We start from the raw sequence: 17,753 nt of genomic DNA on the forward strand, positions 1-17,753 counted from the left end.
ATGAACTGCAACCAGCTGTACTTCAAAGAGAGAATGATGCTGCCCTTAAATAAATCACCTTCTCTTATCTGTCAAAAATATCCTAAAGAACTTAATAGCCAGTTAATTATTTGAAGTAGTTAACTCAAGCACCACCAATGATACTCTTTTGAGTTATCAACAGTCACAGATTGCAACTCTTTTGAGTATAACCACAGTTCTTGGTTTCTGGGAGTGGGACATGAACCCACAACCCTCTGATTCAAAGGTGAGGGTGCTATGAACTGAGCCACAGCTGACACCTCCCACCACCAATGATGTAGTACTCCCTCAGTGCTGCATTTAAGTAGATTCTGTGCTGGAGTCTGATTTGAACCCCAATCTTTTGATGCAGAATTAATAGGTAATGAGTTAAATGACTTATTGTCACCGACAACGAATGGCATGAAGTGGGCTGATAAAGTCATTCTCTAACAAAAATAGCTGGAAAAACTCAGCAGGTCTGACAGCATCTGTGGAAAGGAAGACAGAGTTAACGTTTTGAGTCCATATGACTTATCAATCATTCTGAGTTTTGCTTCCATTACTATGTAATTTCTCAAATAATTCCCCAATTGGAGAAAATGTAATGCAAGCGAAACAACGTCCACTTGTGAGCTATTTTATGTTTTAATTTAGACCTTGTTATGGTTTACTGTGTTCAGGTTCAAACTTGTTTAAAATAAATTCCTGGAGAAAAGCCCAGCGATTTGATGATTGGACTCCATTGGTTGGGTGGAACGATGACATCTGTGTGTGCGTCGTTATCTGCGTCTATAGGTACAGTGGGTGGGGATTGAGAAAGCGGCGGATTGTTCCTGAACAGTCATAAATCAGCGCGTCCGGTGCAAGATCCATAATTTACTACGGGACGGGAGCTTGGAAAATTCGTGGAAAACCGCACTAACATTTTCCAAGAGAAAAAGTGTAGCGGCTCCAAGTTTCAGGGCGCTGCGGAAGGAAGTCTGCCTGAATATTAAAGATCGAGAGAACTGGGGAATGGCGGAGAGACTGATCCTCGCTCTAATGGCCATCTGGGTGGCCCGGGTGACGGGTAAGCAGCGCTCCGGCTCCTTACTGCTGTTTCAGGAGGGGTTTTAGATCAGTGATGGGCCCGATTTACAGCAGGTGCTCGGGGTTTTACTGAAAGAGTCCGGATGGGATAGAGCAGCTCTACACAGTGTGGGGTTTGGTATTAATGTCAATGGGATAGAGCAGCTCTACACAGTGTAGGGTTTGGTATTAATGTCAATGGGAAAGAGCAGCTCCACACTCTACACAGTGTAGGGTTTGGTATTAATGTCAATGGGACAGAGCAGCTTTGCAGGACACGGAAGTAAACCTTGTCAGTAACAATATCCACGGATACCCTCCACCTGTCGAGCGTATTACCAGCCATTCTGACCTGTGTTTTTGTATAAGCTTAAAGGCGCTTTAAAGTCCCAATTGCAAAATTTGGAAGCAGTTGACCCGACTCTGTAGTTAGTGTAAATACAACATGAATCTGTAGTCGGGGGTCAACCCTGACCACGTGGAGTATGATACTCTAGAAGAGGGAGTCTAACATTGCTTGGAAATCAATGCCAATTTTAACGCCCAGGTTTAGTTTAGAATAAATTTAAAATCATTTTTCACCGATACTAAACTTGGAATAGAAGTACACCCAAAGACACATGACTCAGAACTTTGTTCCATTGCTGGTCTGTTCTGTTGAAAGGTCGAGCATTAGCAACCAGAAATGTTAACTTATTCTCTCTGTAGCATCTAGCTACCTAACCTGCTGAGTATTTCCAGTTTTTTCTGTTTTATTGCTGGTCTGGCTTAACTCTTTCGAGTTATCAACAGTCACAGATTGCAACTCTTTCGAGTACAATCACAGTTCTTGGTTTCCGGGAGTGGGACATGAACCTACAACCCTCTGATCCAAAGGCGAGGGTGCTATGAACTGAGCCACAGCTGACACCTCTGGTCTGGCTTAATCCACTCGAACGCAAAGTTGGTGTTAATTAGCTAGTTTTACACGCAGCATTAAAACGAAATCCGACCTTCCTTTATCTGCCCTTGCCATTCATGTACTGCTCCTTCGTATCACGATCCCCAACATGAAGTCAGTGTTCATATGTATGCTGAGGAAACATCATCTCAGTTTCTCTCGAAACAACGTGACGACCTCTGATAGCGGATTGTCAGATTTGTATTAAGTTGGGGGGGGGGGTTACTAAATGTCAGGAAGACTATTGTTACTGGCATCTGCAATAAACGTGACATTTTACTTTTGATTCCATCGCATTCCGCTGATATTTGGATTGAATCAGGCAGCGAGAAACTTTGGAGTCTTGTTTGAGGTGCTGAGTTTCAGGTCCCACATCCTAGTCGTTGACAAGACTACTTATTATGTATATATGTATGTTTTACCTTTATTCTCCCCACCACCTGATTACTTGTCACCTTTAAACTTGATTTCTCAAAAGTCTTCCTTGTTGACCTCCCATTCTCGATCTGTGCAAACTTCAACTTGCACTTTTGCTCCTCCTGGCCTCACACAGAAAGTTTGTGTTTGGACCACGTCTATCCCCAAGTCCATATCTAACTACCTTTAACTGGCAGAAAAACCATACCGACTTTCTGCTGGGTTGCAACCTAAAAATTGAGTCAAATTCTGCTAACCTTTTCAACCCATATTTATACTTTTCTGAAAAAAAGACCTGTCAGTTTCTAGTGGGTGTCCTTGCCACCTACACAGAAGAGCAGCTTAAATTAGAAGACAGTGGGAACAGAGCACTAAATCAGTGGATGAGTCTTCAGGGCAATTTTAATTAACTGTCCACCTGGTTTACACTGTATTGGGTTGAAATGAGCCCTTCAGTTTCTGTCTCCCTTTCTAACTGTATCTCAGGTATTAAAAGATGCTGAAAATAGAAACACAATCTAATTGTTTATTGAAATGTATTAAATTGAAGTACTTTTATTTTGGATGTTAGCCATCCTCATTCACACGTACTCTCATATTTAGCCCTCCATAAACTCAAGGTCTTGCACCAAGTCACATTCTCCTATCACACCTCTGCTCGATGACCCATGTTAGCTTTTGATCAAGCATTTTCTTGATTGTAAAATTCTTACCCTTGTATTTAAATTCCTCCATGGCTTCTCTGTAATCTCCTCCAACCCAATAATGCTCTCTAAGATATCTACACTCCTCTAATTCTGACCTCTTTCCATCCCATGTTTTAATTGGTGACTGTGTTCTCAGTTGCTTAGGCCCCATGCTCTGGAATACCTTCTCTACATCCCCCTATTCCTTCTATCTCACTTTCTTCCTTTAAAACACTTTACCTCCTGGTTGGGCTCCATGTCTATTTTGTTTAATAATGCTGTGAAGCACCTTGGGGCATTTTGTTAAAAGTGTTATGTGAATAAGCTGTCTTATTTTTGAATACTATGTAGAGTCATAAGTTAGTCTCTTTAGCAGTGGAAGGTGGTTAAAACAAAAAGATCAGTGATTTTACTTACCATTTTCAAATCCAAAGTGCAGGGTTAAAAAGATCCTAAAACTTCCAGCATTAGGTGAGAAGAAAGACTGATGTATTTTAGATTTAAGGAGATATATTTCACATGTGACCTTGATGTACTAATTCCTCTAGCGAAAGAGAGACTTGTTGAAACTATGAACTTGTTTTTTTTATAAAGGTGACTGTGACAAGCCTCCAATATTGGAAAATGGCACTCCAGATGATAAATATATTTCTCTGACTGCCTTTCCTGTGGGTACTAAAGTTAGTTACGGATGTTACCAAGGTTACGTGTTTCAGGAAGGGGGTTCAAGACTTGTTACCTGCAGGGCAAATTCAACTTGGTCACCATTGCGGGCTGTTTGTGAACGTAAGTAATGAGCAATTTTATTTCCCCTCTTCCCTTGCTCTCACTTTTTTCCCCTTGATCTGTTTTCTCTCAAAGGAAATGACTTGTGCTGGGGTTCATTTCTGTAGAGACTAGCAGTTTTTTGGTACTAACTAAAGTGACCATTCTTGTATGTGACGGTGAGTGCCTCAAATGTAGGCTGCACCATTGTTTGGCTTGAATCATTTCTAACCCAATATGTAGTAAAAATCTCAGCAAGGATCACTGGATATTGATCAGTAATGGGAACCACTTGTGTTCTACCCTGGGTGCTAATGACACCAGAGTATTGGGCGCTGTTATTTGAAAACCAAGTCTTTTGTACGTCTTATGTTTACACACTACCAATGAGTAATCAAACAAAAAGCCTGTTAACAATTGAAACTGGATATATATTTTTGGATGTCTTTGCCATCATGAAATTGCTGGTTATTCCATGATAGGTCATTTCTTTAGTCACCAAGAAGGGTGTTAACCTTTAGGTAAATTTGTGCTCCTCCTGTTCCTAGCCTGTCTTCCCTTTTCATTACCCTATTAAAATCCAACCATATCCAGATGTATGTCAATAGTATATTTCTCGCTGAACTGGCTATATTAGAATCTGTTGTCATTTGTTAATCAAGGTTGAGCAGCAGTGAGGTGAAATGATTAATTTCCTTTTTCATTGCTTCTGAAATTGGAACAGAAGCTAGGTTAATTACTGAGTATCAGAAATAGGGGGCAGGATTTTCTGGCTGACATGCGGGTGGCGGAGCCTGCACGTCAGCGCTTAAAATGTCGTGTGCTTACATCGCGCGAGCATCCCGACAGCACGCGGCATCACGATATTTTGATCGGCGGGTGTGCACAATAGTGGGATGCTTACCCGCCATTAATTAAAGGCCTCATTAAGGCCCTTAACTTGCCAATTGTCCAGGATTTTGAGGGGCCTGTGCAAACTTTGGGTCGGCGCATGAGCCCAATGGGCAGGCGGGTAGGAGGTTTTTTAATAAAAGTTATGCACTGGCGGTATATGTGGACTCAGAGGGGTTGTTCATGTTTTCCACAAAGTTTTAATTGCAGAAAGTGTTTTAAACTTGCCTGTTTGATTGTTAGCAGTTCACATCGATTTCCAAGAGCTTTTCGTGTACTTTGAAACCAGTCTGCAGACTGTAAACATTCTCGGGCCTGCAGCTTTCCTGAGGCCTCAATTTAGCCTGGGGGTATGGGTTCTGACATCTCCACTAGAGGCAGCTCCTCTGAGGAGGAAGGGAGGGATAGAATAAGGAGGAGGCCAGGAGTGGACAATCAGCCTCCAGGGGAGCCACCTTTGGGAGGCCAGGCGCAGACACAAGGGGCGCAAGGCCAAGAGATTGTCCAAGTTGCACGGGGCCGCTGAAGACTCCACTATCCTGCTGCCAGGGTATACAGGCGGCGAAGCAGCTACCTCAGTATGACTGAGGTGCAGTGCCGAAGGAGGCTCCGTCTCTCAAGGGAGACGGTCACCTATATCTGTCAGATGATTGGCCCTGAGATATCTCCTAACTGTGTGGGTGGACACCCCATGCCAGTGGCTCTGAAGGTCACAGCTGCCATCAACTTCTATGCCTCTGGCTCCTCCCAGGGCTCGGTGGGTGATCTTTCCGGTATCTCCCAATCAGCTGTCCACACTTGTGTCAAGCAGATTACAGATGCTCTGTTTAGACAGGTATTGACCTTCATCCACTTCCGCTGCGACCAGGCAGGTCGGGCACAACGAGCCAGAGGATTCGTGGCCGTTGCTGGCTTCCCCCGTGTCCAGGGTGCAATAGACTGCACACATGTGGCCATCAAGGCGCCAGAAGTTGAGCCCGGTGCCTTTGTCAACAGGAAGGGCTTCCATTCCATGAATGTGCAGATAGTGTGTGATCACAGGATGCAGATTCTGCAAGTTTGTGCAAGGTACCAAGACAGCTCCCACAACGCCTACATCCTCAGACACCCTCAGGTGCCGGGGCTCTTCAGTGCTCCAGCCCGGCTGGATGGTTGGCTGGTGGGTGACAAGGGCTATCCCCTGCGAAGGTGGCTCATGATGCCACTACGCCGTCCAAGAACAGAAGCTGAACAGTGGTACAATATGGCTCCAAAAGGTTCTGTGGTGGAGAGAGCCATCAGTCTTCTCAAGATGTGCTTCCATTGCCTGGACCGCTCAGGGGGCGCACTCCAGTACCCTCCAGATCGTGTCTCTGTGATAGTGGTAGCATGCTGCGCTCTGCACAATCTTGCGCTGGAAAGGGGGGATGCAGTTGACGATGAAGACCTTGACGCCCTGGATGAGGCTGCACATGATGAATCCAGCAGTGGCTCAGAGGATGAGGAAGCACAGGGCAATGATGAGGGGCAGCATGCCAACTCGCTACTACACCAAGGAGGCAGGGACACCCAGGACACTTTAATCCAATGAACCTTCAGCTAGCTCCACACACATGGATCAGCAGGAACAGCATTGCCTGGCGCTTCCACACGTGGCACATAGGTGCTATATCTTCCACCTTATCAGCTGCAAATAAGAGCTTAGTACAGAAATATCAATGTCCACTCAAACACTCATGATATGTCTGTGAAAAAGAAAAATGCAGCACAAAGGAAACACCCTCAGCCATGGTAAGAAAAGTGGACTTTATGATGTCCAAAATATAACAGAGACTTCTCCATTGCAAACATAAGTATTTTGTTCCCTATTCTAAGGCCAACACAAAATCACCAGTGACGTACCCGTTGAGTGCCTAACGTGCCTTATGCTTTTGTTTGCGGGCGCTACGTCTCGGTGTCGTCCCATCGCTCGGAGTGGCTTGTGAGACAGCCTGCTGACTCTGCTGTCCTGTTGGCGTCAATGACCTTGGCGGATGTCCTCTGGCCCATGGAGCCTGTGATGGCCCCAACTGGGAGGGAGTGGCCAGTTCCAGAACTGGCACCTCCCCAGTTGTTGCAGCCTCAACGGAAGCAACATTGATTGGCAGAGGGGAGGAGGAGCTGCTGCCCTCATCCGGAGCGCCCTGAGAGGAGCTCGCAGCGACGACAGGCAGCTGCTGCGCCGATGTGAGGTCACATTGGACCTCCCTGCTCACCGCAGATGTATGGGCACCGAGCGCCGATGCTTGATGCCCACAACATCTCCTGCATTGGGCAAGACCACCCATGGCCAGTAGCGCTGTGAGGGCTTGCAGGTCAGAGCGTAACCCAATCAGAAGATTCTCCATCCGATCGAACCCCCTCTCCATGAGAGTCACCAATCTCTCAGTGGAGGAAGCCTGAAGCTCTGCCCTGAGGTTCGTGCCTTCACGTGCACTCTGCCTGGACTCCTCCATCACAGAGACCAACTGAAGCATACCCTCATGCAACTCTGTCAGATGCAAACGCGATTCCTGCCTCTTGTCCTGCAGCTGCTGCATTGGTGACAACTCCAGAGGCACATCATCAGTGCCAGACTCAGCCTCTGGCTGCTGGCACCATCAGCACTCTCTGTCCCTACCATCTCCTCCAGCGATTGTGATGTGCCCTCTCCACTGTGACCCGGGACACTAGCTGGCGGTAAATTTCCCACCGGGGTGTTTGTGCCTGCGCTGGTGCCTGGCTGGCTGAAATGATTTGCCGCAAGTTGCACGTCTTGGGCCTCAGGTGTGGAGGGGGTGCTGTGGTGTCTTTGGGCGCGGCCATGTGGTAGTGATGCTGAAATTAACAACAAGGACAGTGCATCAGTTAGCATACAGTCAGTTAAACCTTTCACCCCCTTCCCCCCCCAGCCTCATAAGTCGCTCACACTTCAAGACCCTAAGGAGATGACCATTGGTGGGGTGGAAAAGAGCCAAGAGGAGGCCCAAACATTAGACGTGCATACAGACAGGCTGGTCTGATGGCCTCAGGAATGCCACATAGCATGTTATGTACCATTGGAGTGAGGAGAGTACAGAGGCACCTGACCTGGATGCATGCTGGCCTGGAGAGTTGCGGGGCTGAGGAAACATCGCAAATACTTGCGATATTTGCCATGGAGCACAGGAGATTGAGAGGTCACATTATTGACCTTCATACCGTTAGGAGGGGCATAGACTGGGTGGGCAGAAGGAAACATTTTCCCTTGGCGCAGGGATGAGTAACGTGGTGGTATTTATTTAAGTTGAGTGCCATGAGGTTTACAGCTGAGGTGCTGAGGACCTTTTAAACAGAGTAATGTGGGGTGCACTGGCTGAAAGGGTGGTGGAGGTTCCAACCCCCCCTAAGATGCAATAAGTCTTTGGCTGTGCAGCAGCGATGCCATGTCTTGTTAGGCCATGGGGAGAGTGGTCACAAATGGGATAAGGTTACTTTGGAAGGTGGTGGAGATGCATTTCCTCAAGGGGACAAGGGACCTTCGTATATGACCCACACGTCAGAGTGTCTCAGTCTGTGAATGAGCAGTGTTGCAGCATTAACGGTTGCAGCAACCATCAGTGGTTTGGATGGTGGGCAGACAGAGTGGATGGGACTGTGGACCTCAAACACCTGCCCGCTGGACCCCAGCCTTGCTGCCCCGGCTGCCCTGGCCTCCCGCCACCTGCCCAGCTCCATGGCCTGCTCCTCAAAGGTTGTGAGGCGCTGGAGCAGGGTGTGCCCACCACCAGTCCTCTGGCACTCCCGCTGATTGTGTTCAGTTTTTGCCTGCAGAACAGAGAAGAGGATTTATTGGGGCTGATCGCTCATGTACTCTGCACGTGCACACCACACCCCAACCACAGTGGCCCATCTGAGGCCTCCAAGCCTCTGGTGATCAGTCCCCAGAAGATAGTGCGGCTGGTCACAACCCCCTCCCCCAACGGCCACCTTGGACACATTCGGCGTCCATCACTTTGAATAGCACATGGGTCTTAGCGCCCATGGCACGGAGGCGCTACTAGGTGCGGTGCCGAGGCCAGCAGATGGCACTTGGCCACGACACCTTGAGACTCCCCTTCCACCATCTCATCACCATCAATAAGACATGTGTTGGAGTTCTGAGTATGTGTCTAGCGGCCTCCCCTGCATGTTGCCCCCAGACTATTCAAATGTGACAAACACCAACATATGCTGCGGGGAGAACCCATCTTCTGCTCAACCACTAAGGCTGATGTAAGCATGGTCAGTACCCGTTTGCCCACCCAGCATGTGTCAAATGCCCAATGCAGTAATGACAGCAAGACGTGGCGGGGGTGGGCGCTTAAAGGCTAAGGCTACCTTCTGGGTCAAATGGCCAAGGCCGACATGGTACTCACCCTTCCAGAGCGCAGCAAATCATCGAATCTCTTGCGGCACTGCGTGACTGTGCGCCGCACATCACCATGGGCGCTTACAGCGTCACCAACCTCCTCCCACGCCTGCCTGGTGACATGGGGGGCCCTCCTCCTCCCATCATCTGGATACAATATATCCCGACGGCTAGATACCTGCCTACCCGCCTCCTCTTGCTCATGCTCCTGTCCTGTGACAGCTGCCTGTCCCTCTCCCCGAGTTGCCATGGTGCACTGCCTCAAGCATGCTGCCTGGCCACTCTTTATACAGACTGCTGGCTCCCCATTGGAACCGGCGGTCTGAAGCCACCAACCCCCGCGACTATTTTCCCATTCTCCACGGGAGTCGCTAACTCGCTGGGCGGGCCTTAATTAGCCCGCCCACGGAAAATAGCGGCACGGCCTGTTTTGGTGGCGGCAATCGGCTGCCCGCCTGCCGTCGAGTCGGTTGGGCCTGCCCGCCCGTCAAAGGCAAAATTCACAGGGCCAGGGTGTTTAAAATCCAAAGTTAAGGACATAGCTGGTTTGGTAATCTTATCTGAACCAGTTTATAAACTACAATGAAGATACTGTTTTAATATAAAATTCAAACTGTACACTAGAATTAAAGCATTAGAAACATCGCCAATAGACATACTTATTTCTAGCAAGGAAATTAATTTGTGGTCTTCCAAGCATCTAATGCATGCCTTGCCATGAAATTAGAGCTTGATGTTAGAGAGAACACCAACAATTTCTCCACAATGAAGTTCCCTTTAACTAAAACTGAGTATTGTCTAGAACACGTTCAAAAAAGAACAGTAGGTGTGGGAAATGAAGTTAAGTTCACAGATATTTGAACAGCAGACAAGCCTACCACAACTTCAATCACGTGAAATATCTCACCAGATAGACATTATTGTAGACAAAAACAGAATTACCTGGAAAAACTCAGCAGGTCTGGCAGCATCGGTGGAGAAGAAATCAGTTAACGTTTCGAGTCTTCATGACCCTTCGGCAGATCCGCAGTAGCTTTTAGCTTTTTGTTTTTATCTCTGACATTATTGTAACTTCTATTTATTATCTTGACACTGGCTGTACACACTCCCATCTGCAAGCTAGGCATGTTAATGACTAGATGCTTGACCAAAAAAAAACAGAAAAATGGATGCTTACTATCTTGAGGATCCTGAACTTCCAATTGTCTTTTCTTCTTTATGTATCCAGGGTTCTATTGTGTCTTAAGACTTCTACTGAGTGTAGAGAATGTGAAGCACTTATCAACATGTACACCTGAGTGTGGCCCGCTCTCAAATACGACAACAGTCACTGAAAAATTGTGATTTGCATAGTCAACCCTAATCATGGTGCAATATGGAGTGTTATGATTGTCCCTGGAGATGACCTCCACATAGCGGTTTATGCTCTGCTGTTAAGAATTGGCAAGAGTGTAAGCCAGGTAATTCACCCAGTTGTTCATGGGTGAAGCAAAAGCAGAGCAGCCTTTGTAAGTGGGAAAGATGCTAGTGCCTGAACAAACCTGCCATTGGGCTGTGATGGAGATCTGACTGATGCACAGTTCTTGCTGTTGGCCCTAAAGATATATGGAACCTCTCACTCTGTGTGTTGAATAGTAGACCAGAAATGCTGAACAGGGCTGTGGATGGCATTGTTGACTGAGTCAATGTTTCATGTTCACCTTTCGCAGCAGGATGCAAGCAAATAACCTAGGGTTGCACTTCAACCTGAAACATTACATTTGTTTCTCTCACCACAGGTACTGTCAGACCTGTTCAATGTTTCCAATAGTTTGTTTTCATGTTGAAATTGTTTTTGTCAGTGTCCTGGCCAACACATTTCCTTCATTATAAATGGATTCACCAGTCACTCATCTCATTGCTGCTGTGGGAGCTTTCAGTGTGCAGAATGATTGCCATATTTACTTAAATAACAGTGACTGCACATCAGAGTACGTCATTGCTCACAAACACCCAAAGTGCTTCACATGTAAAGTGATGAGAGGCTATCTAAATTTCTTTACCTGTCTTGATCACAAATTTGCCAAGGAAATTGCTGAACTTCTGCACATCTGCGATTTTCTTTATTAATCTGGCCATATTCTACCATGGCCTTAATAGATACAACCATCATTAAAATAAAGCAGGATCATTCCAGTGAGTTTGGATTGACTGGTAAAACACATTCTTAGTGAGATTGCCTTGGGTTTACAAAATTTGATAATGTCATGACTTTACTTTTAATGTATCATTGGACAGAATCTTTAATTTCCATTGCTGTGAAAACTTGAATATAAATCCTAGAAGAATTGGAGCTAACCCATGCAGTGGTTTTCATAAAATTAAACTGTGAATTGCATTCAAAACCGCATTAGAGAATATGGTGTATTTTAACGTTTTTTTGTCTAGCAAGAAACTGTGGCAATCCTGGAGAGATTCAGAATGGATATTATATTGCATCAAGTACCACTTTTGGAAGTAGAGTTATTTTTTATTGTGCTGAAGGGTAAGTGTCCAGTTTATCAATCACTGAATGAGGTTGTTCACTCTGTTGTAAAAGATTATATTTTGTTCAGATTTTAAGTTGAGGTCTGTCGTGGTAGTGTCCCAAGAAGGAAACCACTTGCTCAGTTTATTTCTGATGATGATTTCCTGTGTTGCCTTTGAATAAATTTCCTGTTCTCTAACTTGGTTGTCTTATTATTTTACAATATGGAAAGTTAATGTGCTTATATTTTCACCCAATAACAACTGAATTGAGTGTCCAAATCTCATCAGCTAGATACCGTGACAATTTATTCAAAGGAAGTACATAATCTGAGGGTTCAGAATTGAAACTTGGTGCTTACTTCCTTAAAATATTTGATGCTACTGTTCAACTGAGTCAAGATGCATGAAAACTCTTCTCACGATAAACTGCCAAAATCCGGCATAAGATCATGAGTAATAGGAGGAGTAGCCCATTGAGCCTGCTGTGCCATTTGATAAGATTGTGGCTGATCTGTTTGTATTGTTAACTCCACTTTCCTGCCTGCCAGCATCACCCTTGACTCCCTGGACAATCAATTGGCCTCCGCTTTGAATATATTCAATGACTCTGTCTCCACTGCTCTCTGGAGTAGAGAATTCCATTGATTGCTGATCAAAAGTTCCTCTTCATCTGTCTTAAATGAGATGTCCGAATTTGAAACTCCAACCTTAGTTCTAGATTCCCTAATAAGGGGACACATCCTCCCAGCATCTTCCCTGTCAAATCCCTTCAGAATCTTCTTTCAATAAGATTACCTCTCATTCTTCTAAATTCCAACGAGTGTAGGTCCAACCTGCTCAACCTTTCCTCCTATAACAACTCTTTTCATCCAAAGAATCAGCCTAGTGAACCTTCTCTGAACTGCTTGGAATGCAAGTATATGCTTCATAAGTATGGAGACCAAAACTGTATGCAGTACTCCAGGTATGGTCTCCCCAGTGCCCTGCACAGGTGTAGGAAGACTTCCCCACTTTTATGCTCCATTCCCCTTGCAATAAAGGCCAACATTTCATTTGCCTTCCTAATTGCTTGCTGTACATGTGGGATAAGTGTTATTTTTTTGTGATTCATGTACAAGGACATCCAGATGCCTCTGTAATTCAGCATTCTGCAGTCTTTCTCTATTTAACATTCGACTTTTCTTTCCACAAAAGTGGACAACCTCACATTTCCAGATTATAGTTCATCTGCCAATTTTTTTGCCAACTCAATTAACCTATCACTATTGCTTTGCAGATTTTTTGTATTCTCAAAGCTTTTCCTACCTATCTTGTATCTTCAGCAAATTTAGCTACAATACACTTTGTCCCTTCATCCAAGTCATTAATATAGGTTGTAAATAGCTGACCCCAGCACTGATCCCTGTGGCACCCCACTAGTTATATTTTGCCAACCTGAAAATGACCCATTTATCCTGCATGTTTCCAGTTAGTTAGCCAATTCTCTATCTATGGTAAAATATCACCTCCAATGTTATGAGTTCTTCTGCAGGAAACTGAGGCACCTTATGCCTTTAGGAAATATAGATACACAACATAAACTGACTCCCCTTTACCCTGCTTGTTACATGCTCAAGAACATCTGTCAAACATGATTTCTTTCACAAAACCAGCAACATCAATGTTCATTCGTTTAGCACCTGTTGTAATAAAGCATTACCATGGTGCTTCACAGGAGCATTACCAGGCAAAATTTATTGCTGAGCCAAATAAGGAAAGGGGATATTGGGGCAGCTGACAAAGAGTTTGATCAAAGAAGTTGACTGAAAGGTGAAGGGATTGAGGCAGAAAAGTAGAAGGTTTTGTTGGGGGGTGCGGGGGAGGGGTGATGTGCTTGGGACGTAGGCTGCTGATGGCCCAGCTGGAGTTCTGTAGTGACCATGCAAGTTATTTTGCTTTTCACTCTGCTCCACTGCTAAAGAATTAGAATGTTATTTACCATTATAAATCCTAATTCATATCACCTTTAGAACAGGTGGTGTGTCAGAAGAAATCGGTTTCATTTTTGATATTAGGTAATTTTTTATATTACTGCAGCAGTTTCTTGATTTCTTTTTCTTTTCCAGATATAACATGATTGGTAGGGACTACCGGATATGTACAGCTGATGGTTGGGATGGCCAGATTCCAACGTGTGAACGTAAGTTCGGAGTTCTAAGTGGCATAGAATGGTTGCCTTGGTTTTTTTCTGTGCCCAAGGATTGAACTATGCTACAGCAATATAAGTAATACTTTGATTTTTGACACTTCATTCTTAACCTGAAGAAACAACCATTCAATTAATCAAGCTAGTACCTTAACTGTTATTCAGTCTCTGCTATCATATGGACTCTGCTTCCTTACTAATCTCTTCTGCAAGAGCAGTCTTTCAAGGGTCATTGAATACCACAGTGATTATTGGCTGGAGTGGAACAAGAAGCAAAAAGATTCTTCAAGTATTAGAAATACTGTGTAAGCAAGAGTTTTGCAGTAACCTTTTGGCAACTACTGAATTATACCTCTTGAATTTAGAAGCTACACAAACCAAATTAAACCTGATGCAGTTTGATGTTGGAAACTTATCACCTGGATTCAGTCATATAACTTTTAATGAGTTCCAGGTTGTTTGCATTTGCACAGTTCTGACACCTTCCCTGCTACAGAGTAGTGCAGTTACCACTGGAAATTCCAATGAGGAATTTCTTTGACATTCAAATATCCTATTGTGTCTCAGAAACTAATTTTCTCGTGAGCAAAATGTTCAAATTTCACAATTGTCGGGTATTTTGTTCAACTCAAATTAGGAGAGAGTGCTGAAAATGGATGGTACGTTAATCAGCACATGAGAGAACTGATGAAGGGCCATGTCCAAAATATTCAGTTGCTGTTAGGCATCAGTCTGTCTTGGCTGTTGGTTTAGATACTCTAATTTGCTGTGGAAAAAGCTTTCATGAAAAAGATTTGTTTTGATCTTCCTCCTTTGCTTTAGCAGAATATAGATGGTTCACATCCAATGATCTCAAATATGAAATGAAATCACATCAATGTAAAAGCAACTGGAATTCCCTCATAACCTCCTGCTGCCACCCCCCCCCTCAATAACCAATCTATATAATATTGGTTGTCCATTGAGTTATAGGCTAGTGGAAAAGAAGTGAAAATACCTATTTGTGTTGGTGAACTAGAATGCTTTGCCACTGAGACATTTGATTTGACAGTCTGACTAAATTTCATTTTTCCCTAGTTGTCACATGTCCCGATCTTCCCTCTATTAGTAATGGGACAGTTTCATCACCATCTGGAGAGTTCTGGACATTTGGAAGTGTAGCACGGTATCGCTGTAATAAGGACTACTCACTGATTGGTGAAGCCACCATCACCTGTGGAGCAAATGGAGAGTGGACGAAGGATCCACCAAGATGTCAAGGTACAGAACTATAGATCAGAATTGTCAACTTTCCTGCAGATGAGAAGTTTGAACATATCACAGGTTTATTGTCCAGTTACACTAAAAGCTACTGGTTTAATCATTTGCAGTATTATCAATAGAATGGTTTTCTTTGAATTTACAATTGATGTTGTTAGTGGTATTAATTGTTCATCTATCCAGAATTCCCCAAAAGCCCTCTACACTCCATTGCAGCATTCAATTGGAGCCAGAGATGTTGCCTATCCAAGTCAGACAGAGTCCTAACTGGCATTGTATTTTCTAACTCCATCAATGCATGGTGCTTCCTGCCCAGTGTACCCCACTGTAGGATAGTCTCCTCCTTTCAACACCCCCCACAATGCCAGTGGATCAGCTATCACCATCGCTCTTCGCACCTCCTGCAGATTGTCCGCTCCCTAATGAACAAGGCCCTTGCCATCCATGATCTCAATGTGGAGAATTGGATTATCATCATGGCCTTGATGGAAAACTAATGGAGAGGTGATGCAGCTTCCCTGAAGTGTATTCTTCCTAGCTGGCTATACCTTCCACAACTTGTTCCAACCAGGCCATCCTCCTTGACCTGTCTGCAACCGTTTAACATGGCTAACTACACCACCCCCAAATACAGCATTTGTTGTCCAGCTGGGTGGGACTGCACTCATGCTGGTTTCATTATTCTCTATTTAATGATAGTTGTAGAATCGCTGCAATGGCTTCCCTTGTCTGTCCTGCACTATTAACTCCGGTACCAGCTAGGGATCTATCCCTGGTGCCCTCCATTTCTCATCTGCGTGTTGGCCCTCAACTGACTTGTGTTGTTGCTGCTTCCACATGTATGTTGATGACCTGCCATCAACCTTTCTTAAATAAAAGCAAAATACTGCGGATACTGGAAATCTGAAACAAAAACAAAAATACATGGAAAAACTCAGCAGGTCTGACAGCATCTGCGGAGAGGAATACAGTTGACGTTTCGAGTCCGTATGACTCTTCATCAGAACTAAGGAAATAGAGAAATGAGGTGAAATATAAGCTGGTTGAGGGGGGTGGGACAGGTAGAGCTGGATAGGGGGCCAATGATAAGTGGAGGCAAAGAAGAGATTGCCAAAGATGTCATAGACAAAAGGACAAAGGGGAGTTGACGGTGGTGATATTATCCGAGGAATGTGCTAATGGGGACATTAAGGGTAGCAAGCAGGACATGCTAGTGGCAGATGGCCCTCATGGGAGTGGGGTGGGGGAAGAGATTGAAATGGTTTAAAAAGTGGAGATAAAACAATAGATTGAAATAAATTTAAAAATAGGTGGGAAAAGAAAAATTTATTTGTAAAAAAAATAATAAATTATTGGAAAAAGGGGGGGTCGGAAAGGGGGTGGGGATGGAGGAGAGAGTTCATGATCTGAAATTGTTGAACTCACTATTAAGTCTGGAAGGCCGTAAAGTGCCAGTCAGAAGATGAGGTGCTGTTCCTCCAGTTTGCGTTGTGCTTCAGTGGAACATTGCAGCAGGCCAAGGACGGACATGTGGGTATGAGAGCAGGGTGGTGTGTTGAAATGACAAGCAACAGGGAGGTCTGGGTCATGCTTGCGGACAGACTGAAGGTGATCCGCAAAGCGGTCACCCACTCTGCGTTTGGTCTCTCCAATGTAGAGGAGATTGCACTGGGAGCAGCGAATGCAGTAGACAAACCTTTCTTTACCTTTCTTTCAACCTTTCTTAACCAGCCATGCCACCTTCAAAAATTCTTGCACATATACCCCAATCCCTCTGCTCTTGCACCCTTAGCTGTTTTTACATATTGCCACTATCAACTTTGTCTGCATTAAATTTCCTTTGCCACACATCCACCCATTCCTCCATCCAGTCTATGTTCTTTTGATGTCCATCACTATTCTCCTGCCACCAGTTCACAATACTTCCAAGATTTTTATCATCTGTAAATTTTGAAATTGTGCACTGCACACCCAGATCCAAGCCTAAGTCATGGAATATAGACCAAGAAAAGCAGCGGCCCTAATACTGACTCCGGTAGCCCTGGCGCATGCCATCCTGCAGTCTGAAACAACTGTTCACAGTTACCCTCTACTTTTTCAGTCAGCTTTTACTTTGCTGACAAGCCTGTTTGAAGCACTTTATCAAATGCTTTTTGGAAATCCATGTACACCAGAATAACCTCATTAGCCTCATCTCTCCTTTAACCTCAAGCACCCTTTTTCTGCTTCATCTCTCCCTCTCTTTCACATTACTCTGCTGTTGGTTGTTTTTGTCTTTTTCCTCCCCCCTTGTGAGAATGTACCTTTACTGTAGCCAAACTATATCGCCTCTTTAAAGGCAGCCTATAGATATTGGGCAGGAGACCTGTGTCTCTGACTGCTCAATCCCCCTGACAAGTGTCTGAGGCTGAACCAGCCTATTAACAAGGTTGGTGTGATATTTGACCCTGAAGTGAACTTCCAGCCACATGTCGTCATAATCATGACAGCCTATTTCCACATCTGTCACCCAAATCTGGCCCCTGCTCATTTGCTTAATCATGTCTTTGTTACCCCTGGAGTTGACTGCCAGCAGCCATGCCTCTGGTAGCACTAGCATCCGAGCCAGAAGGATGCAGGATCGAGTCCCACTTCAGGACTTGA

At 44.8% G+C, this 17,753-nt stretch overlaps 1 protein-coding gene across 1 annotated transcript in view; it reads left to right on the top strand.

Moving 5' to 3' along the window:
• Positions 1–792: 792 nt before the first annotated feature.
• The window catches only part of LOC144677202 (complement component receptor 1-like protein), a 28,611-nt gene continuing 11,650 nt past the window's right edge, over positions 793–17,753 (top strand). The window contains exons 1-5 of the mRNA XM_078537387.1: positions 793–1,072; positions 3,709–3,900; positions 11,585–11,681; positions 13,771–13,844; positions 14,928–15,110. Of these exons, the coding sequence (XP_078393513.1) occupies positions 1,018–1,072; positions 3,709–3,900; positions 11,585–11,681; positions 13,771–13,844; positions 14,928–15,110 (601 nt within the window). The 5' untranslated portion in view covers positions 793–1,017. The remainder of the gene's footprint in view (positions 1,073–3,708; positions 3,901–11,584; positions 11,682–13,770; positions 13,845–14,927; positions 15,111–17,753) is intronic.

The sequence above is a fragment of the Cetorhinus maximus genome, unplaced genomic scaffold (assembly GCF_964194155.1).
Source record: "Cetorhinus maximus unplaced genomic scaffold, sCetMax3.hap1.1 HAP1_SCAFFOLD_2300, whole genome shotgun sequence".
Taxonomy (NCBI): Eukaryota; Metazoa; Chordata; class Chondrichthyes; order Lamniformes; family Cetorhinidae; genus Cetorhinus; species Cetorhinus maximus.